We start from the raw sequence: 24,000 nt of genomic DNA on the forward strand, positions 1-24,000 counted from the left end.
TAAACTAATATTATTGCTGCTATATTGTTATTTGAGGGGAAAATATATCCTAAAACAGAATAGACCAAACAGTAGCCTAGACGAATCCGGCACTGGATTCGTCAGATACGTAGGGTTCTGAGACATTGCAGCTGGCTTGGTTAGATTAGAACTAAGCTTACATTTGACCAGTTCACTTGGGGGGGTTAAATATGCTATTTGGTAGCCTACTAGAGTTATAGTACGTGACTATTCTACGTTCATATGCCTTGCTGTTTTATTTGGAATCTCCCATGGTGGGGAATGCTATCAAATAGCTTATAAAATTCAAGTACTGTAAACATGAGCAATTTAGCCAAGCAACACAGTTATTACAGCGAGCTATGTGGCTAGCCTACAACTTAGCCTAAACACACAACTGAAACAAATGCAAATCACGAACTCTGTAACTCCACATTACGGTTTTATTGATAGGATATGTTGTGTACAACATGCTATAGAATAAAACATTTCAGCCTTGCCTCTCGAGTTCACCTGCCAACCCTGTAAGGTTCCGTAACTTTCACGCATCCCTGAACTTGAAACCAGAGCCCGTCTCTGTTGAAACTTCCTGTGCAATCGCGAAATATGCTTGTCAATCAAAAAAAAATGACGGTTCCTCCAATCATCATACAGAAGCTCGGCATCCGAGCCATCCCACTGTCCCATTCACCCCCAGAGAGGCCGGGCTTCCCTGGATATGACGAATTTGCGGCGTTTATCCAATATTAATCTAGCTTGTCCTGCACTAAGACCAGCCCACTCCGTAGTGCCATCGAAGTCCAGTGAGGCCGAGCCTCTATGGGGATTTTAATGGATCGTGTCGTCACTCAATGCATTAGACGTGCGAAATCACGATAGATGACAGGCAAAACCTTGTTGCAAAACGAAACTATAACGATATAGCCATGAAGTTGAACACGTTTTTAGCATGTTCTAGTTGGAATATTAGGCTTGCTAATGTAGCTCATAATAGGCATTATTTCATGCAATTTCCCGTGATATTTTAGAGGAGGCTGAGCCTCCCCTGCACTCAATGAGCAATCGCCTCTGCTCTGGAACATCCCTGTCTTTCCATCGCATACACACACACAGACACACACAGACACACACAGACACACACACACACACACACACACACACACACACACACACACACACACACACACACAGGAGTGCCCAGTCTTTTCACCACACTCCTCATACACACACACACACACACTCAGGTCTATGAGAACCCTCAATATAATCAGTACAGCTGCCTGACATCAATTGAAGTGACTGAACTCAGATCAGCCTGCTGCTTCAGCCGGTACTTGTGTGACTATGTGTAGATGTGAAAATGACTGAATATACTGTAGTGTGTGTCACCCCTGAGCAAGCAGCCAAAGTGTGAGTAGGTCTTGAGTCTGGAAATGTTTTGGAAATGTTTCCAAAATAAAAATGCTCCTTCTTGATTGTCACGGCCGGGAGTTGTGTGGCCAGAGAGGTGCATCATGGGAGTGTAAAAAAACGTGACTCCGCACGACTCTCTCGCCGCCTGCGTCTGAAAAGGGATGATCCGTCCTTTGAGCTGCCGCATGAGGTTTACGTCTCGGCAGCGTAAACAAACACTCGGCTTAGACAAACAAGCGCTCCCGAGTCCCGCTCTGCTCTGCTCTATACGGTCTTTACTCCGGGCCCCGCCGCCACTGCCGCACTCCTCAAATGACACCTGTGCCAGACATGCCTGCTCAGAGATGGCTGCGTCTCAGCGCAACAACAGGCAGCAGAGAGAGAGGGAGAGGGAGAGGGAGATGGGGCTCCACAGCGAGTCCTTAGAACCCATTAGAGGGGCCAAGTGTCACCCATACAACAGCTGCTGCCCCCCCTGCTCCCGCCCGTCTCCCCCCTGTCGCCCCCCCCCCCCCCCCCCCCCTGCCTCTATTAGGCTGCTGCTCACTCAGTACCGTCCACTACACCACAACACATCACTATGTTAAGGCCTAATGAATGCACATTTCTGTACGAGCTGCATTGTGACTATTCCTCACACACACACATATTTATATGTTACGTATAATGGTATGTGCAGTATTTTAGGGAAATGTACTTATTATTATGTGATACAGAGAGAATGTTAATGAATGGAGAATTATTATCATTCCAAAGAACAAGGTTACACACTCTTATAAAACCATACCTATTCAATTCCAAATATATGCAAGCATGTCTCTGTGTGTGTGTGTGTGTGCGTGTGCGTATGCGCGTGTGTGTGTGTGTGTGTGTGTGAGAGAGTGTCTACAGTATGTGGCTGTCTGTGTGGCTGTCTGTGTGGCTGTCTGTGTGTGTGTGTGTGTGTGTGTGTGTGTGTGTACGTGTATGTATCTCTTTGAATGTGTGTGTGTCTGTGTGTGTGTGTGTATGTGTATGTATCTCTTTGAATGCGTGTGTGTGTGTGTGTGTGCCTGCGCGCATGTGTGTTTTACACACAGGAGACTGTGCCATCATTGGCAAAATAATGAAGATGTTCACCAACCTTGACAGGAGCCATTAACCTCCTCAAAGCCCGCCTGGCACACACACCTCCCGATGGGCACCAGCCACTCCCCTTCTGCGCTGCAGTGCATTCTGGGTACGTCCTCAGCCACCGAGTTGTTGACACAAGCCCCCGACACCTCCAGGAGCTGCGAGGAGTCCGACCCAGTTATCGTATCCGGAAAGAGGGCCAGGTTGCGCACGAGAAAAGGGCACTTTTTGTAGAAGACGCGGACGGACACCAGGGCGATGCAGGCGCCCAGGTCCTGGAAGGCCAGGTAGAAGCCCTTCCGGGTCAGCGGGCCCACGTCCCGCACCTCCGTGTTCAGTTTCATGACCCGGTCGCCCAGGTCCAGCTCGGTGAAGCTCTCGTCGGCGGCGATGGTGTCGATCTTGGTGTACTGGCTCTCGCGCACGTTGCGGCCCTCCTCGTCGTCGGACTCGTAGAAGTACATGTTGAAGGTCTCCTTGCAGGTGCCCAGGCCGCCGGGAAGGCTGTTGCAGTCGCGCAGCGTGAACTTGAGCTCCACGAAGACGCGCTGCGCGCCCTCGTTCAGGATCCAGTTGGTCTGCAGCCAGTTGTTTTGGTTGTGCTCCATCACCTTGCACACCTGGTACGTGTGGATGGGGGCGTAGTTCTCGTCCACCTCTCCGATCTCTTCCCACTGCGGGGGAGAAACGGCACAAGGAACAAGGATTAGACAGCGATTACACAGACAGCCATTAGGCAGTGTGTAGTCATTAGCCAGCTGACTCTGGGCCAAACATGGTGGGGATCCGGCAGAGCTCTGGCAGATTATTCTTTTACTGCAATAGTGCTTTTATTTTATGCATACAGTACATTCAGGGTCTGTGGCGTGCTCAGTCCTCTTTGTTCCTTAGTAGATGTGTTTGTTGTTGGGTGTTCTTTGGTCTAAGGTTAATAGTTTAGGTAAGAAAAAAGAGAAAAAATTCTCTACGACCAAGGCACTCCACAAGTTTAAAATGTTCAATAAATGTCTGTCTATTAAAGACATTTTAAGCTTGTGGAGTGCCTTAGTCGTAGAGATTTTTTTCTCTTTTTTCATACCCAGGGCTTTTATTTTATTGAATTACTGTTACATTGTGTTGTGTTTTTTTACATTTTTTAAAACGGACATTTCCCCATACACCTTAATGGAGCTTCACCTCTAGTTTTATGGTTTGTTCTGCTTGCAATGACAAGTATTTCTATCATCTATCTACTGTATCTACTGTATCTATCTATTTATTTTTCTATTGTTCTACAGTTGGCTGCCATCTTGGCCTTTTCTTGGTAGGTAGAAGTTGATGATATGATAAGAGACAAAGAGACTAATGATAGAGTTGCCCTAACACGCATGGTGTGTAACATATCCACAAAGCATTCAGATTCACCACCAGTGAAAACAAACCTGTCCAACTGCTTCTGTGCTTATTTGTCATACTCAACCTTTTTTTCTCCACAGACATAAAGTGAATGTACAATCACACACAGAGCTAGCACACATATAACCACAAGATAAGGGATAGTAGATTTGCAAATCATAGTTCAGTTATGACAACTAATACTAGAGAATCAGAGAATCTGCCTTCATACATAAAGGATAATAACAACTAAAAAACAGTTTCCAGAAAAAGAGGATGGCTTGTCACATTTTAGGCTGTCTCTGTATTTCCAGGGTATGGGAGTAACAACAAACCTTTTGAAAATTGGAACCAATCTTATCTGGGCAAAGACATACTGGACACTGTTGACACAGCAACCAAAATGACTGATAAGGCCTAGCACATAGGTTGAAACATTACTTCAATATAGCTAGATAGATACTTCATACAGATCAAGAGCGATTTTTAGGCATTCAGCCAGAATGCAGATATTTCACCTGTGTCACATATCTTTCTTCCTTTCTTGCATTTTTCCCCTTCATTTCTTTCTCTCGTTTTTTCTTTCTCCCCCTTTCTTTGATTCCCCCGTGTCTCCTTTAGTTTTCGCTCCTGCTTTTCTCAGGCTGCCCGGGTGAAGGGTATAGTGAGTGCCTCTACCTTGGCATTGTGTCAGTGTCTGCTTTGTAATGGGAGACTCACGGGGTGGACATTGCTTGGGGCTCTGAACTTTTCAGCCTGATAATATGAGACAGTTTCCAGTGACATCACCGACCGTACAAAAACACCATTTTTGAAAGAGAGCAGCTTTCTGTTCAGAATTTCTTTATAGCAAGCAAAGGCCTCAGTGCAAGTAAGTATCTCTTTTACTCATTCACATTAACTTAACATGTTCAACTACTGCAAGCAGCCAAAATCTTTCCTTTCATTTCTAGATCCATTCATATTTCAATAATTCCTCCATACACTATAACTTATTTTGTGATCTTGCATAAGGAAAACAGATCAGTGAAGCTGTGAATGTGTCACTGAGATGAGAAAGGCAAATACACGTTTTATATGGCACATTATTATTGCCTATCAGTTGTTCTTGTGGCCAAATTGTTACATGTATTGAATTATTTATTTATGCCCGAGGAAATACGAAAGAGAGAGAAAACCCCTTGTTTTCCACATGAAAAAATACAAATAAAATCATAAGAATTAAAAATAGAATAGTAGAAGTAATAATAATAAAGAATAAGAATAATTTTGATAAATAATGACATAAAAAAAACAAAACAGGTTCAAATAGTTAAAATGTAAATATTAGTAGTGTAATATTTGGAAAGTAAATAAACCAAGGAGCTAAAATGACTATAACCCAATTAGAATCTACACTCACTGCAATACAATATGAAATAAATACTGCCCAACTACAGGCCAACTCTATTCATATGTGCGTTGCTCTAAGCCAAGGCTAGCTGAGTTTGTCCCAATGCACTGTAGACCTTCCAGGGGCAGACGAAGGGAAAGACAGCTCTGGGTGCAGTCTAAAATCTCAGTTCAGTAAAAACGGGTCTAAACCAACAACCATCTGTATACAAAAATGTCTCCATGATGGTCTCTCCTGTGCATCATGCAGACCATTCAACGTATAATGCAGTGGTGTTACATATCATAAAAGACAGCGGTGTGTGCCACAGACTGAATAGAGATAAAATGCAGAGCAGAACATTTCACACACTATCCAGAGTTTTTCACGATGCACTGACATACATGTAGAGCTCACACCCCTCATGTAAAGTAGTCATACAAAACGACTCAGTGGTGTGTTTTTTTTTTTTTTTGCATGAAAAGACTCTAATGGCTATAGAGGGAGCCAAGCTTTGAGTGTTTTTTTTTTTTTCAAGATGTGCTTGGAAGTTAAGCTTTTCATATGCATATATTTGAACAAGCGCATAAATATTTTTACCATAATTTATACTTGAAGTGTGAAATCTAAATAAAACAATAAAATGTGACCTTTCACTCAATTTCGAGGTGCCATGTTAAGGTTATGAAATTCACATCACACATAATACACAATCACCCATGATCAAATTATGCACATCCACATTTCAAAACACTGCACACTTTCTCAATTATCCCTGTGTCCTTTTAACCACATCTCTAAGGCAAAAAAATGTCACACAAATAACGTTTTGTGTGCATGTGTAAAAATGTCACATAAACAACATTTGAATACAGCATTAGCAGATTCTCCGCTGCCATTCACGGCAACTTCTCCATTTATTTTCCGACAGCCACGTGCTCGTCCGTCCCATTAGGGCTCTTTGAAACTCATTCATGCTTCCCCTCCCCGTGATAAACACAGGACTTTCTCTCGCCCAGCCGGCCGAGGTGCTTTAATGCATCGCGTTAAAGACGACACAGTTATAAAACATCTCCATGAACCACAGCAAATGGCTTCCTTTCATATTAGCATAATGTGTTCAAGTCCACGCGACTATGATCTAGTAAATTACACAGGCTTGTCTGCATGCAAATAACGGCCAGCCCAACGCACGCACAGCACAGCACTGTCGGTTATTAAAATCTTGTATGATAATATGGGTGCTTGGGCACATAATAAAACATGGTGGATTTAAATAAAAAGAGAATTGGAACACATTCTCTAAGGACATAAACACACTAGCGCATACAATGGCAAACATCACATCATGCAGCTTTCAAAGGGACATTGTACATGCATACGCACATCCAATGTAAAATATAAAAAGTGCCTCAGCAACATACTTTAATGGTTATTTCAATATGCTTCACACATCCAGTTGTAATAAAAGGCAGCCTAGTTGTAATGTCATAAATCGGTATAAACTAGACTGTCACAGAGGCAACACATACAAATTTTACTTTTAATTGGGCAAGTCACTCTTCTCTTGGGAAAGTTATCATTGAATGTAGCTTTAGTCAATCATTTACAGTACTTAAAAGTACTTAGTGCTCAATATTTAGCAAAAACATTTCCAGATTTGCGGCATGCTTAATGAGGGTGTTTCCTTCCCAATTAGTCTTTAATATAACAGTAATTACTGATATTGACATGAGACTGATATTGACTATTTTTTGCATTTTTCATATAGCCCCTTCAGTAGCCTAGAAATCTAGACGCACCCTAGCGGCAAAAAATATATTCTGCCTAGTGGGATGGTCTAGTGTCACACCGTTAAGGCCAATCCTGCGTCCGGCACCAAGTCAGCCGGTCCAATCAGAATGTTCTATCTGTATACCGAGTCCTTGAGCTCGCCTTAGCACGGTGACGACAGAGCTGCGCTACAGCGATATACAGTAGCAGAACAACCATAGAGAATAATGAAGATGGATGAGGCTAACGAAGCGCGCTCGTTTGAATCGGCTTTGTCATCGACTTTGGAAGAGTTAGACTTGCACTCAAGCACTCAAGTAATTCAAGTCATATTTTAAAGAAGGATGTATTTGCCGTTTTGCCGACCGGCTACGATTGGTCACAAGTGCTGGCCTATTACGTGCAGAGGCAGTTTGAAAGACAGCGATTCAGCCCACCCACAGGCTTCAGCTCTGTGAATGGTCCGACTCCAAACTATACATTTAATGTATAGTTTGGCTTGCCAGGCTACCCCTTCAGTGCTCCAGTCCTCTGTTCTTGCAGCCTGAGGAGGCTGTGTGTAAGCCACGTTCAACCTGTTCCTGGCCCCTGCTTTATCATCTCTAATAGGATTTGTCTCCTACACTGGGACCAGCATGGCTCTGCAAGCCTCAGATTGGATGTACAGTACTGTACACTTACTCCCCTCTCTCTCTCTCTCTCTCTCTCTCTCTCTCTCTCTCTCTCTCTCTCTCTCTCTCTCTCTCTCTCTCTCTCTCTCTCTCTCAAAATATTAACCTTGTCTGAACTCAATTGGATATTCTGTCACGCAAACACAGACAGTTATGAAATGGCATCTGTCACTTGAGAGCTGTACACAACAGACCAAAATGAACCTCTGAAATATCTTGAGGGGAATTGAAAGACTGTAATATGTGTGCAGTTTGATTCCAAAGTGGTTCACTTCTATGAGAGTTTATGTGCCAATGGCATTTGAGACTGATTATCATTAAATTGCACTCATCGCTCACAATCATGGAGCTCAATTCCTCCCTCTCTTTCACACAAACATCTCTCCATAATCATGAAAAAAAAAACAATACAATTTAGCATTCTGGTGCAAACTTCATTTGTGAAGGACACCATCTCTGTGCGAGCGTTGTATCTGTATTGTGTGCAAATGTAGAGGAGTGTGGTGAAATCCGTATTGCATCCAGGGTTTCATTTCCCAACAGGCATTTCTGAGGACAGCTCGGCCTCCATTCCTTTCTTCCTCAGCACATCCTCTGTGCAACCATTCTTCTCCTCTGCTACTCCCCCTCTATCACTTTGTTTTCTGTCCATCCATTCATCTCTCGCCCTACTGAGTTCCTCTCTTCCCCACTCCCTCTCTCTCTCTGACTGCTCTCTCTCTCTATCTCTCTCATCTCTTGCCTTACTGAGCTCCTCTCTCTCTCCATTCCTCTCTCTCTCTCTCTCTCTGTCCAGCTCCACTGTTCTCTTCTGTCCCTGTCTCTCTCTCTCTCTCTCTCTCTCTCTCTCTCTCTCTCTCTCTCTCTCTCTCTCTCTCTCTCTCTCTCTTCTCTCCTCTCTCTCTCTCTCTCTCTCTCTCTCTCTCTCTCTCTCTCTCTCTCTCTCTCTCTCTCTCTCTTCTCTCTCTCTCTCTCTCTCTCTCTCTCTCTCTCTCTCTCTCTCTTCTGTCCCTGTGTCTCTCTCTTTCTCTCTGCCATTATTATGGCTCCCCTGACACCTGGGCATGGTGGACACTCACTGTAGGCAGCCACGGCTGCTGCCAGGCACACACACACACACACACAAACACACACACACACACACACACACACACACACACACACACAAACACACACACACACACACACGCGCACATACACACTGTAGGCAGGTACGGCCGCTTCCAGAAACACATACCCACACACACACACTCGCAAGCACACACTGTAGGCAGGTACAAAAGCTTCCAGAGAGACACACACACACACACACACACAAACACACACACACACCACACACACACACAACACACACACACACACACACACACACACACACACACACACACACACTACACATACTGTATACACAGACAAAGACACACACACACACACACACACACACACACACACACACACACACACACACACACACACACTGCAGCCATTAGCTTTACTCATGTAACCTCCTTCTAAGCAGCACTGACACACATGTACACATGTTTTCTCTCTCTCTAACACACACACACACACACACACACACACACACACACACACACACACACACACACACACACACACACACACACACACACACACAAAAAACACACACACACACACTCAATAATGAGTCCACACTAACCCTTTGCCCCACAAATGCACACACTCACACTGACCCAGACACACACACACACACCCTTTCCTCCACCACCCCACCCCTAAATCATCCACTCAGAGAGAAAGAGAGAGAGAGAGAGAGAGAGAGAGAGAGAGAGAGAGAGAGAGAGCGAGAGGGAGAGATGGAGAGAGTGTGCTCTGCTCTAACCCCTTAGGACTCCATCCCCATAACACATCATTAGCGTCCATTCCGCCCCTTCCACCACACACACACACACACACACACACACACACACACACACACCTGCCATTCCCCTGTCACAGGTGAGGCTGGCCTCGGCTGGGACACAGAGAAATGGACGCCCTGCCGAGCCACAGAGCCAACTTCAAAACCCCTCAGCAAGAATAAATACACACCGCATGTTGGTCTCTCTCTCTCTCTCTCTCTCTCTCTTTCCTTCTTCCTCCCTCTCTCTCTCTCTTTCTCTTTCTCACACTCTCAGCTGTTTTTAGCCCACCTCCCCCTCCGCACAGAGGTAATGTTAGGGTATGAAGAGGCTTTAACAGTGGGGGTCAGGTACGTGTCATTCCCCTTCAGCAAAGGAAGTGTGTGTGTGTGTGTGTGTGTGTGTGTGTGTGTGTGTTGTGCGGGAGAGGAGGGGAGGGGGGCTGCAGGCACCCTCGGCCAGCACAAAGCCAGGATTTAGCTGAGCTCCGGCAAATCGCCTGGTTGATTTGGAAAAGCTGGGCTCAGTCCAACACCCTCAGAACAGTTCAGAAAGACAGAAAGCAAGTGGTGGAAATGGGGGGGGGGGGGCAGGGGGTAAAGATTTCTGTCTTTTCTGTTTTTTTTTATCTTTCGGTGGCTTCACCCGTCCACTGCGTTTCTGCCAAGGTAGCCGTTCAGTCTGTGGTGCGCTTTGAAGTCGCGGAATCTAAAAGCCCGTCATTTGTCAGCAGCATCTGTTACAGATTCCACTGACCTAATTAAACAAATTGCACACAGTCAACTGAAGAGAAATGCAATCCCCCTAAATAATAATACTGTACCACCGAAATCAGTGTGGGCACGGAGGACTGAGAACAGATGACTCCATCTCATATCTAATGCACAGCTCTGAGATAAGCATTTAATTTCCATTAAACGTTATTGAAATGTTCTGTGGCGGCACGGTGATGACCTCACCGCCTCTGAGTGGATGCAAATGAGAGGATGTTTAACGTTTCCAAAATGCTAACTAACGCTGCGCTGTGCTGCGCTAAGCTCGTGCATCACTTGTAACACGGCACGGCCTGCTTTTGTGTTCGCTAATGACACACTGTTGCAGCATTACGTCATTCACCGGCAGCAGTGGTGGCCCGCTCGGGCTGAAACACCTGCAGTCCGCTCCGAGGGATAGTTCCTCCACCGTAAGTTTGCGACGGGCTTTTTTGCTCGGACACGCTCTCGTCGTCGTGTGACGGATGAGTTCTCTCTCTCTCTCGTGTCATAAACGGCTGAATCTTGAGGCCCGGCTGCCCGCACTACTACCACCGGGGTCGGGTTTCCCGTCCGCCTTTTGAAAAGCGCCGGCCGCCGGGGATATTCATCATGTGCCAGCACAGGTGCAGTGGAGCTGCATAGCTGGAGAGAGAGAGAGGGGGGAAAAAGGGCCCTCTTATTGTGGGAGAAGCTGCATTATTGAAGCCTCAGACAGGCGCGGTGGAGGCGCTACACAAAGAGCGAGGGGGGGGGGGACGGTCACGGTGCACACAGGACGCCGCGCCGCGCCGAGCCGCGTGAGGACCCGGCCCAGAGCCGCGTGAGGACCGGCCCAGAGCCGCGTGAGGACCGGCCCAGAGCCGCGTGAGGACCGGCACCAGAGCCGCCGCCACCACCACGGGACCGTCAGAGCCCCGCCATGCGGCTTGAGCCCCGGCGACAACAAAAGGACTCGACGCCAGCTGGGCCCGGACACTATTCACGCACCGGCCCCCCGAAACAGCGGCGACACGGCACCGACAGACAGCCACTGCACACACAGCGCCCCCCCCCCCGCCAAACAGCGGCCGAGAACGAGCAAAACGCAGCACTCACAGACAGCCACGGTACTCAAGCCAGAGAACTTCACACCCATACGCACAAAGACACTGCAGGACATTCACAATGTACATCTGAGAAACACTCCTGAGATGCACCTCTTCACCAGTGAAAATTCATTATCAGATCAGGTAGCCTCATGTCCTCAATATTAAAACACGATGTCGTAAAGGACAGACCTACATTCTCTTCCTCTTTGGACTTTTAACAACCATACCTTTTGTGCATGTGTTTTCTGTTTAAATATGCAGGCTAATGTGTCATGTTGCACACATATAGCACTGATACTGTTTACTGATTCTGATATATCTTTAGCTTCTCCTTACATGATCAAAAATATATTGCATTTACAGTATACAAATGTTTCCTTTTTCAGATTTTTGCAAAAGATATGCGAGAGCCACATGTCAGTGTTACACACACACCATTAGAAAAGCACATGAAATCGAGCAGTGTACTTGACGAGGCTGTGGCTACTGGCTATGTAAAGCTGATGGGTGCGGAAGACAAGGGAAAGGTCACGTGCTCTGACGAATGGTCCATTATTTTTCACTTTGGGGCTCGTCTGAGCCTGCACTCCACTCAGGGGGAAAAGTGAGACCTTGAGACGCGTCCGGTGGCGGCGGCGGCGCTGTGTGTTTTAATGCCGCCTGCGGTGTGGCTGGACCGTGAAACTTACCCCGTTCTTCGGGTAGGCTATCCATCCGAGGTCACCCATCACGGAGCGAGAATCCAGTAAATTCACTGCAGAGAGGCACAAAGAGAAAAGAGGACATATTAAGTTGCTTCGCGAAGGCTCTCCAATTCGGCGCACCACTTTCAAAACACGGCTGCAGGTCTGCGCAGGAAAAAGTCTCTATTTCAAAACACTATTTTGATACACCCCACTCCCTGCTTTGAAAAGGACTAAAAGCGAGCGCTGGCAAAAAAAAACACCAGAAAAGCCTCTCACACACTCGCATTGGTCCAACTTACAAAAAAAACAGCAATCAGTCACACACTTTCAATGGTATCCACACGTACAACCAGCACAAAACAAGAGTATGATTTCAACTATATCCTCCGTTGCCTTGAGTAAAATTTCATGAATTAAGGGTTTTAATACCATTTTATTACATTATAAGCACAACATGTCACATACTACTTACTAAGCTCTTATAACCATATTCAAACACATCCCATCCATAGCAGTATGGATGCCAAGTATACTGGACGTACAAGGGAGCGGACACTCCTACAGTAGATGTGCACTACCTGAACTGAAGTATAATTTACGATCTGATTCTTTTGCTCATATCTCCCTCCCCCTCTCCTCCTCCTCACCAGCCCGAGTGGACGAGAGCGAGCGAGCGCTGGCTCAGTCCGAACATTTGGGCGCCAGTGCCACACTCCACTGATCAATTCGCTCATGGCCCATCAGCCGAGCGCGCTTCCTGGCGTGACCTTTCCGCGCCATCCAATCAGCCGGGCTCAGCTGCGGCGGCCGTAGGTCCCTGGCACCGCGTCGTGGTTTAATGGCACCTCCTCCTCCACCCCCCCCCCCCCCCCCCCGCCCCCCCCCCCACCTGCGCACGGCAATTACGGCCGGCGACGCCCAGGCCGCCTCCATTAACATACGATAACGGCGGTCACGCGTGAGAGGGCCACAGGACGCCTCCAGCAGCCACAGACAACAACGCGCTCCGCCAGAGAGGGTTAAAGCGGAGCGAGAGGCGCAAACGTTCCATCATTTCCGCGTTCTGTCTTCACAAGGGGGAGGGGGGCTAAATCCCCCTTTAAGCAGACCTGCTAACATTCGAAATGCACTGCTTGTGTGGGTTGCCGATCTGACAGAGATCGATATCCCACTATGACGTCTTTGCAACACGCCCCTTTAAGCAGACCGGAACTGTTCGAATTTTGCTTCCATAGAGATGCATTACGTTGCTCTATCTTGTCAATATTTAAGGATCTTTGGCTCCGCCAAGAGAGAGAGAGGCCCTGACCGTGCCCTGGACGTCTGCCTGAGAGTGGGAATAACTCGGAGTCATATTTCAGGGTTTCATCGATAACCAGGAGATGAAATTGGGGAAGAATGGGAGAGAATGAGGAAGTGTGTGGAGAGGGATACACACAGATGTCTGGAGGGACAATGTGTCATCCAGCAAAATCTCACACTGCAGTAGGCACACCAGTCCATGCTCTCAGACAACCCTTTCGTTTCAAACATTACAAATCCTACATGTAGCAATCAGACTATTTAAAGCACGCTAAATGGGGTCTCTATGTGTGTGTGTGTGTGCGTGTGTGTGTGTGTGTGTGTGTGTGTGTGTGTGTGTGTGTATGACTGTGTGTGTGTGTGGTATATGATGTGTGTGCGCCTGTGTGTGTGTGTGTATGCGTGTGTCTATGTGTGTGCGTGTGTGTGTGCGTGTGTCTATGTGTGTGTGTGTGCGTGTGTGTGTGTGTGTGCGCGCACCACTTGAATGACAGACATTGATGTGCATTGTTCCACTTAAAATCAAATGTGTCCTGAGGAAAAGCGCAAAGGCCTAATTAGAACAACAACAGAAGTAGTGAGTGCTGAACTAGATCACTGTCGGGGGGTTAGTGTCCATCAGGCGATGGAAAAGAGACTGGGTGGAACAAAGACACAGTTTATTCTGACTCCACTGCACTATTGTCCACTCTCTCACACTACTTAAACACTGTACTCTGTCCCTCCAACTCCAAGACGAAGATTTTACGAAAGACAAGAGATCTTAAAAGGAGATCAATAAACAAATGAAAAAATGGGAAAGCTAAAATTTTGTCTCTTGCGGCTTCTACAGAAGCTAGCTGTTGTTAACAATTCCAGGCTGACCCATTACCCATGTGTTGTGCCAATAATAATTAAAAAAAAAAACAAGCAGAAATTGCCCCACAACGACGTTCAATTTGAACACAACCCAGGGATACTTTACACTTGAGTTATTGGAACACTCAAAAACAGAGTCATTTCCCCACAGAGCAAGACCTGCTGCGGCAATGTGGCCTCTGAGAAGCCAGCAGCTGTGTGGGGCTCCATAAATGGGTTTCTGCTGTGGAGTTTCCCCCGATATAGATAGGAAAGTGCGGCCGACCCGTCCGACCCGTGCCTGGTGGGTGAGAGAGTCGCAGGCAGACGGAGCTCATTTAAAGAGGCTGTTGTTCTCCTTCTCTCTCTCTCTCTCTCTCTCTCTCTCTCTCTCTCTCTCTCTCTCTCTCTCTCTCTAGGTCACCGTAGTGTCCATATTGGCGGAGGGACTCTGGCCCTACCTGCTGTCTGTCTGTGTCAGTGAAGCATTGCTGCCCCATAATCAATCACTTTGCTGTCAGCCTGCCGTGCATTATCCATATGCTGTCTCATTTAAACTGCTCATTTAAATCCTCTCTTGGACTGCACCAAGTCCTGAGAAGGCAAATATCAAACAAAAAGAAGGCAAATATTTAACCAAAAAAAAAAAAAAGGGAAATGGACTTGTACCTTACTTACTATTGTCAAGTTGTATACTTTAACAGCATGTTATGAAATTACATCAAACTGCAATTGAAGGCATCAAAGAAATTATTCTGGTAGTTATGATTATGGTGAGACTTGGCATTTTGTAATATTGCGATTAATGACTGTCTCGGTCATGCGGTCTTTGTCTTGTCTTTGTCTTGTCGCCGCCGTAGTTTAGACATGCAAAAGGCATACTGCAGCCTTTATGATAGCCACTCTGACTACCGAGTCTGAGAACATGATCATAACAAATTTGGAACAAAATATAAACAAATAAAAAAATAAAATAACACCACAAATTCACATAATCATATGAAAGATGTTTCACATAATGTGAACTCTTAACATACATATTCAACCTATAGATAATTTCCAACTTAGTCCAACTTAAAAGTGGAAGGCCTGAAGTCATAACCCTAAGCCACTGTCTTAAACTTCTGTATAGCTTGGTGCCAAGTCTGGGTGAATATATCAGGGTAATCATGATCCGTCCAGTAAAAATATGAACAATATACAGGAAAATGTGATTATAGAAATACTGTATAATGCACATAATAAAATGTGCAATGTACAACAATGTACAACAATGCACCACAGGACCATAGATGTGCACTGTGCTGAATATGTATTAATTCTGCAAAACATAGAGTAGGAATTTGAAGAGTGACACAATGACATCTTGAGAAAATAAAAACACTGTTTTGATTCCATCATCAGCATCCGAACAATGTTCACAGGGCCACTTTAAAATGGTTTCTATCTTACCGCTTCAAAGTACTACGTTGTTACACACACACAGAGTTTATCATGAGCATATATTCCCACCAATGCCACTGCATTCACTTCTTTTGCATTATCATAATTTTAATGAATTAATAGTCTATTCGTGTTGATGGACTATTAGTCTATCTACATGCACGTTAATACACAATAGGGAACAAGCTTTGTCGTATTTTCGGCCGTAATCCAAAATCGCAAAGGTAGGCGAGGTTTTATTGACCCTGCAAGAACATGTTCCTGGACATCGTTATCAAGGGGACGCGCCGTAATTGCACCTCTGAATGAGTCAACCATATGGCTAACCACACGTGGTGACATTTGAACTTTAGGTTGGCGACACACTGAGGCACTTTCCTTTGATCTGATACGAAGCATGAAGAACTATTGTAGACTACTTCAAGTGCAGGGGAGTAAGATTTAACAGGAACTTTTAACGCTGTGTGTCCCAATCGTTCAAATGCAACGGCTATAATACGCGCAGACGGAACCTGTTCTGTTCCGTGGAGGAAATGTTATCATCCGCTTCGGGTAGCTAGGTGACAACCGTTGAATTAGACCAAATAACCATCGTTACGGGCAAAGACATGTGATTGAACGAGACATGTTTGCTACACTTCCAAATAAAATCGTTAGACATGTGTTAGATATAGGTTTCAATACAGTCTGTACCTGGTCCGGACCCACATGCTCCGGGGTACTTTTTAAACGGACCCCGCGCGTAACAGGGCATCCGTGTCAAACACAAAATGAAAAGAAAGTAATTCGCATCCTACCTTCATTATTTGGTATACTGAGTGTCCTCAACACAGCACAGCTGAGAAGACAGATCCACACTTTAATGCAAAGAGGTTTGATATAACTCCACTGCGAAACCATAGTCGTTTGACAGAAAAATGCCGTTTTTTTGCACTGAGCAAGAAATCAAAGCACCGGATTTTCAACTCAGTGTAGCGTTACCGACAGTAGCCTGGCGGATACATGAGTGTCAGTTGTGAAAGTTGTAAGGAAATAAAGCCGCATTTGACCGGTGTGGTGGTGGAGCAGCGCGCACGGCTTCGGTCTGTTGTGGCGTGGAGAGCCTCTCCGGTTGAAACAGCCGAGCTGTCAGTACCCGCGTAGACCGAGTGCACGCACGCGGGGGCGGAGTAAACCACAAAGAGAAGTCCAACCGACAGCCGCTGATGAGTCAATGTCTGCTGTTTAGTGACATACGATGGAGGTATGATAGGGTTATTTGGTCTGGGCCGAGAGACAGATAACAGTCAAAACAAATTCGATAAAGGATCAAGTGGCAGCAGAGAAGTGGGGAATTTGTTACAGATTGTCTTACCAATCGAAATGACGACTCATAGCTTAATTTACCGTGACAGGCAAGTCGCTTCAAACTCAAGCACATTAGCAATTAAGGCTATGATTTCCTGTTTATAGGCCATGTCAAGCAAACGAGGCAATGGCATAGGGCTAGGATATATAGGAAATATATTTGATATTATCCAAAAAGGGTTAATAATAAGGCTTACCCATATGTTCAACACATACTACCCAACACAATTCCCCCTAAAAGTAACTGCCAATCTGAAATAAATGGAATTGGAATATGTTTTTTAAACACTTCTGGGTCATGTTCTTTTCAGAGAATAGATGAAAGCATGTAGGTGATATCTATTCACAGTAGGCTATCATTCCATGGAGAATTAAACAAACAGTAGGCCCACATCCGGTATTTCATAGTTAGAGGCAACCTTTCTTTGACTGTCTATGGCTGCCACAGAAATATAGAAATTATCCCTTAACTGTTTGGTGTCATCATACAAAGATGTTTTCTACAGCAGTGTGGAAACAACTTCATGAAGTTTTGTAATGACATTTCGGCAAACAACTGCCATCCTTCATTCCCAGGGTTATTGCACAAACTAAAGGTATGTGTGAATGTTGTGTCAAACTATAACCATACACAGCAGGGAACGAGGGGTTTCAGAATGCAAAGAAAATTGAGAAAGACATTGCATTTTTTTCAAACATTCCCTAATATGGAAGTACAGACATAACCCAATGCTGCAGTCCTTAGGGAAAAAAAACAATTCTCTATTGTTCTCGAGTTCTTTAACAATTTAAAAAGAAAGATGGTGGCAGACAATTATGTTTCTTTTTTTGTTCTTCTCATATGCCCTCACCCCCCCGCCCCAAAACATAGAGAACTCTCTCCATCTTTATAATGTCTCTGAATTGCTTTGGTCTCCTTAATTATTACCCATATTGCAGTGGGGCGCCCCCGTGACACCTCCCACGCTCCTCAGCGCTGCCCATTCAGGCAGACGGGGAGAGGAATGCCGGGAACAGCGGGATCCATCGCTTCATGTTTCAACTTTGGGACGTGAAAGTGACAGGCTAAAGAATCGCCGCCGCGCCATGGCAGCTTCAGCCTCAATCGTCAGCGCTGCTCTGCTGGGGGGAAGCAAACGGGGGAGTGTGTGTGTGTGTGTGTGTGTGTGTGTGTTTGGGGAGGGGGTGTTTCTGCAAAATTAACCATTCTTGTGTTCTGCCAATTTGATTAGTTCTTTCACTTGTCATTTTAATCACACGGTGAACAGGACCACTTTGCCTCTCTTGTGCTCACAGCCTCACACATACTTCCATTCATTAGTGAGCACTAAATTGCTCCTGTAAAACATTATTTAATCCCTGATGGCCAATTTCCTGCCCTCCGTCATGCTCCGAGATAAGAGTCCGAGCCTTGGAGATGCTTCTGGCAGTTTGGGAGATTAAGACCCCTTATTTATTGATAATGTGCAATTGCAAAACGTGATGACGTCCCTGAAAACAATGGCTCAACGTCTGCCCGGCCATAATGACCAATGAATCTCTCAACTGAGCTAAATGACATCCATTATCCATTTATGTGGCCTGCCTGTGATTAGGCATGGTCAGCTTAAATTTAATATCAATCTGTTGTTGATTACATCTTTATTTTTATTCATTTTATTCCCCCCCATCATCACCTCCTGGAGGATGACTTCTTGAGCTCGCAGACTGTGGGTGCTGGCGCAGGGAGTAGCCACAGGTGACCACAGGACAGCAGGACATGTGTCAGGCCGCGGAGACAAGAGGAGCGGAGAGGAGCGGAGCGGAGGTCCGGTTTCGGCAGCTGCAGCTGTGCTGTCGGCACTGATAAGCGCTCACTGCTGTTTACACAGGCCACGGGAGCGTTCGGGAGCCCAGGACTGGGAGGACTGATGGGCCTCGTGTTTACCCATAAATTCAGCTGGGACAAGTCCAGTGCTGGTCACACGGTCTCCAGGCCATAGGGGTAAGCACAGTGAGCAGGAGTGGCAGACAGTGTTCAGACAGAGTGGAGTGGAGGGGCCATTTCTAATCACTTATCCAGTGAACTACATTAGCCCACAGAGGAGGGGCATTTTCTGCTCCAAAATACATGATTGTGTTCTCATAGGCTAGTACATGATGGATTGACAGAACAAAAAAACAAAACAACAGAAGCGATCTGAGACCAGCGAGCATTAGGAATGGGAGTGTGTGTTTGTGTGAAACCAGTGAGCATCAGGACTGGGAGTGTGTGTGTGTGTGTGTGTGTGTGTTTGTGTGAGATTAGAACATTTTGGCCAGCCCCTGGGGAGACCATAATGATCTCAGGAAGATAATTAATTTTTGATGGAATCCAAACGAGTTTTGTCTCCCAGCACCCTCTGACATACAGATATCTCCCGGTTTGGGGAATAAACAAATTACATTTTTATACAATTTCATTCATTCAATTGTAATATAACCATAACTAGACCCAAATAGCCACATTAAACAACATTAATGCTGCTTTGTTGCATCATTTTGGGCTACTTTCTATTTAACACACGTTCCTGCCTGAGAACAATAGAATGAGTCCTTTTCAAGGTCATATTATTCAGACCTTAACCTTGCAGTTGATGGTAGATCTGGCAGTCAACCCACTCTGGTGGCGGAGCAGTGGGCTGGGTTAAGGTAACTCGCGGAGAAGTGCTAACATATGGTCATTATGTGACCGGCATACAAACTACCCCCCAAAGTAGAGCAGGGCGGCCCTAAACCCAGCAAGCATGGGCAGCTTTGTCCTCTCGCTGTCTGCGTCGCTGAGATCGGAGCTTTTCATAGAAGCGTAAAGCATGAGGAAAAAAGCCTTTGTTAATGTCATACAGCCAGTTATAGTCTGCTCTCCTTCGTTTTGTGGTAGCGCAGCATTCCCGGTTGTAAGTCCCGTATAGACGACATCGTCGGCATCACCCCCAATTTAAAGAAATCCCAATGACTGATTGGATTGCGTTGGGAGATTAACGTCTGCATTTAAGAGCTAATTAGTGTCTCGTGCTTTACGTAACGATAATTACAGGTAACACACCGCTTCAGGTGCAGTGATCGGGATGTCACTTCAGCTGAACGGTAGCGTGGAAATCAGTCAAACTGTTCGGTGGAAAGCTGGGAGTGTTTAGGGGTGTGTGTATTATGTGTGTGTGTGTGTGTGTGTGTGTGGAGGGGGGGTGCTAAGCTGTACTGCTCTGGGGAGGTTTTAGGAGCAAGTGTGTAGTGCCCCTCTAAGCCCCTTTATCCAACCAGAACAAATGTTTAATGTCAGGGGTCAATGGACAGCACATTACTGAGAAAGGGAGTTAGTTAGTGGACGACCACTTCCCACAATCAGCAAATAAGGCAAGCAAACACGCCACACAGCCATGGCTGGAGATCGTCGTCACAAAGGGCGCTTTATTCGCTGATTACAGTTGATTTACTTTTAGCGAGACACAATGGTTGCATAATATGTGACTAAAGAAACCGCCGGGTGCCATTTTAGCAGCGTGTGATTGTACAGTAATAGCGAGCGATGATTTGGTTGATGACACTGACTGTTCAACTCTCTAGCGATGCTTTATCCCCTTCATGGCAGCTCTGCTCCTGAAACACGATGAAATAAGTCTAAATTTGCCTGAAGCACACACAGACACACACATACACACACACATGCACACACACACACACACATACATACACACACACACACACACACACCCTTATAAGAGTGCCCTCGATATCCAGCCTGGTGGAGCTTCATTCTGGCTGTGCACTGCTTGGCCCAGCTGTCTCCAGTACAAATCTTCTTACAGGAGGGGGTGAGGGGGTAGGGAGTGTATGTGTGTGTGTGTGTGTGTGTGTGTGTGTGTGTGTGTGTGTGTGGAGGGGGGGGGGGTCTGAAATGGCCGTCCGTCTGTTCCCCCGGCACAACTGTGCGTTAACGTCTCATCTCCCTGCCTGCCTGCGTCCAGGCCTGGGTCTGCTGGAGGCCCCCGGTCTGGGTAATACTGGGCATTAAACACTAATCCCATGTCACACGCTGGGAGGCCACTTAATCTTAATGTTTGGTCTACCAGAGGAAACTATCACAGTACGTTAGTGCGAGAGAGAGGAGATCCACCGGCGCGTCACTTTTCTCCGCTCCCCTCTCCCCTCTCCCCTCCGCCCTGCCCTGCCCTGCCCTGCCCCTTCAAGGTCCTCACTAGACTGGAAACAGTGGGAGGCCAAGGGGCGGGTAGATGACCACTCTCTCATCAAACATCCATGCTCAGCAGTTGTAGGGGGCTTGGGGTGTGTGTGTGTGTGTGTGAGAGAGAGAGAGAGAGAGAGAGAGTCTGTGTTTGAGTGTGTCTGTATGTGTGTGTGTGTGTGTGTCTGCGCGTGCGTACGTGTGTGTGTGTGTGTGTGTGTGTGTGTGTGTGTGTGTGTGTGTGTGTGTGTGTGTGTGTGAGAGAGAGATAGAGTCTATGTGTGTGTGTGTGTGTGTGTGTGTGTGTGTGTGTGTGTGTGTGTGTGTGTGTATGTGTATGTGTTTGTGTCTGTATATGTATATGTGTGTGTGTGTGTGTGTGTGTGTGTCATACCAGAGGCTTAGGCAGTAAATGTGGAGCACTTACATTAGATGTTGGGTCCTGCTGTGCCCCAGGAACTGGAGAAAACCAGTATTCACATCAAGGTTAAATGTGATCTTTTACATCATTTATTAAGCAGGATTGGGGAGTCATTTGATCTAGTACCCTCTGCCCGCATTTCCATGATGGATACCCAACTCTTTCAGCCAGGCATAAGGAGCGCAGTGCAGGCTTAAGCCCCTTACAGGCATCCCAGTCACCATCCCCTAGCTGTGAGACATCAGTATTCTGCCCATAGGAAGCCATGGAGCTGTGAATTAAATCAGTTTCCCCAACTACACGATGCCATGATTAGAAAACAAACAGCGTGCTCTTGATGTAAATGAACACAGGGCAAGAGGAGTGGATCTCCCGGTGCCCAGTGATGAGTTAAATAAGATATATGCTGTTTTGTGTTTTCCGTGCTGCTTACTGTTGGCCTATCGCCTAATAGAATTGGAGATCATTCCGCCCCAGGTGTGTTCAGGCGCGCAGGTTCCTGATGTCGCCAGGCGTTCATTTATTACGCCGCCAAATATATTTTGTTGATGGCTGCCGTCAGACAGGCAGCTGCGTGATTTACGGAACGCAAACAAAAACCCAGGAAGCAATAAAATCTCCGATGTGTGTCCCTAACACGCGTGGCATAGTAAAGACAAGAGAAAGACAGTGGGCAATCAGGCGATGGCTACGTCTAATCATTATGTTTCTGGGTGATATGTATTTCATGTAAAACTACACAAAGAATTGACTGATACCAACAAAATTTGCATTCCCACCAGTAGGAGAGCTTTAACCGATGGCATCATAAAACACACACACACACACACACACACACACACACACACACACACACACACACACACACACACACACACCAACACACACACACACACACACACACACACAACTGATGGTACCCTTGGTGATAACATTATTGTCTGTACAGCAGTTGTCTTGTCTCACAAGCACAATCTGAACTGATGTCCCACTCAATGTTCCCATAAAGCAGTGAAAGTATAGCCTACCGTATGGGCAAACTTTACTTTAACTTTCCTTATTACAGTGCACTTAAGTGAGGCTGGTGAAAGTAACTACCGTTATTACAGTGTACTGTACTTAGTGGTGCTTTTGAAAATAACTGCTGTTCTCACAGTGCTAAGTGAGGTTGGTGAAAGTAATCATGCCTTTAGTGCATTGTGTAGTTTAAATATGGCATCCATTATTCCGATTCAGTTTCACTAAAGGTTGTTGATACTTGAGCTCAATTACATTTACCCCACCCACTCCATGTCCAGGAGGACCATGTTGATTGGCTGGAAGTTTGTGTGACACAGAACTAGGACTGTTGCTATAGCCAGATTAATACTAAAATGATTTATATATGTCTATATGATGAGTGTTTCAGCTCTGCTTCAAATCCAATCTGTATCGATACGTTACCCCGAAAACACATATCACATGAGCTATTTGCGCAAATCACATTCATTCATGCACATCCCTTGGCCATTCACACTTGTCAGTAATGTTGCAGATGGCTTGAGTGATGGCTTTCCTCCTGCATTCTCAGGCAGCTGCAGCATTGTAGAATGCAGAATTGAACTAAATAACAGCTTCCCGCCAAGACAGCAAGGTAGGCAACGGCAAGGCTTGTAATTCGTTCTCCGTCTTGGTGGCCTTGCTAGTCATGGATAATTGCACAGTTGATTTCTCGTTATTTTCTTTAGAGAAAGGCTCCTAAAGGGTCCCTCTGAGAATAGTCATTTAAGGAGAATGATAAATTGGGGAAGTAAACAGGAAGAGATGGTGTGTTATTTACAAATGAAGATGGGGCCGACAGCGCCTCCAGATCTTTGTGTTTCAGGGGCTTGAAAACGCCAGAGAACTGTAAATGAGAGGCGTAATCGTGACAAAAGTGTTGTGGATCCAAATGAACCCATAAGAATGCAGAGGCACCTTCCGTGCAGTCTGTGCCTTAAAGGTATGGTGTGGGATTTAGGGGAGGAGCTCCATCAACAGAAATGGAGCATAGTAATTATGTTCTAATTAGTGTTTAATCACCTGTAACTATGAATCATTGCTCTCATTGCATGGGAGCAAGTGCTCTTCCACGGAGCTGGCCATGTTCATGACTCTGCCATGTTCCCTACGGTAGCCCAGAGGGGACAAACCAAATGGCTGGCTCTAGAGATGCCCTTTTAGTGTTGTCATGTGGAAGTGGCGAATGTGGTCAATGCCAGTAAGTCCTACACAGACATACACACTCATTTCAATGATACCTACACATGTATCGCATGCAGAAATTATTACACTTTATCAAC

The 24,000-nt window shown here is 45.9% G+C and overlaps 1 protein-coding gene across 1 annotated transcript in view; it reads right to left on the minus strand.

The window, feature by feature from the left end:
- LOC134100605 (ephrin type-A receptor 5) overlaps nucleotides 1-16,593 on the minus strand; it is a 63,840-nt gene extending 47,247 nt beyond the window's left edge. The window contains 3 exon segments of the mRNA XM_062553895.1: nucleotides 2,537-3,200; nucleotides 12,132-12,196; nucleotides 16,508-16,593. Coding sequence (XP_062409879.1) covers nucleotides 2,537-3,200; nucleotides 12,132-12,170 — 703 coding nt within the window. The 5' untranslated portion in view covers nucleotides 12,171-12,196; nucleotides 16,508-16,593.
- Nucleotides 16,594-24,000: the final 7,407 nt, after the last annotated feature.

Source organism: Sardina pilchardus, chromosome 14, assembly GCF_963854185.1.
Source record: "Sardina pilchardus chromosome 14, fSarPil1.1, whole genome shotgun sequence".
NCBI classification, from domain to species: Eukaryota; Metazoa; Chordata; class Actinopteri; order Clupeiformes; family Clupeidae; genus Sardina; species Sardina pilchardus.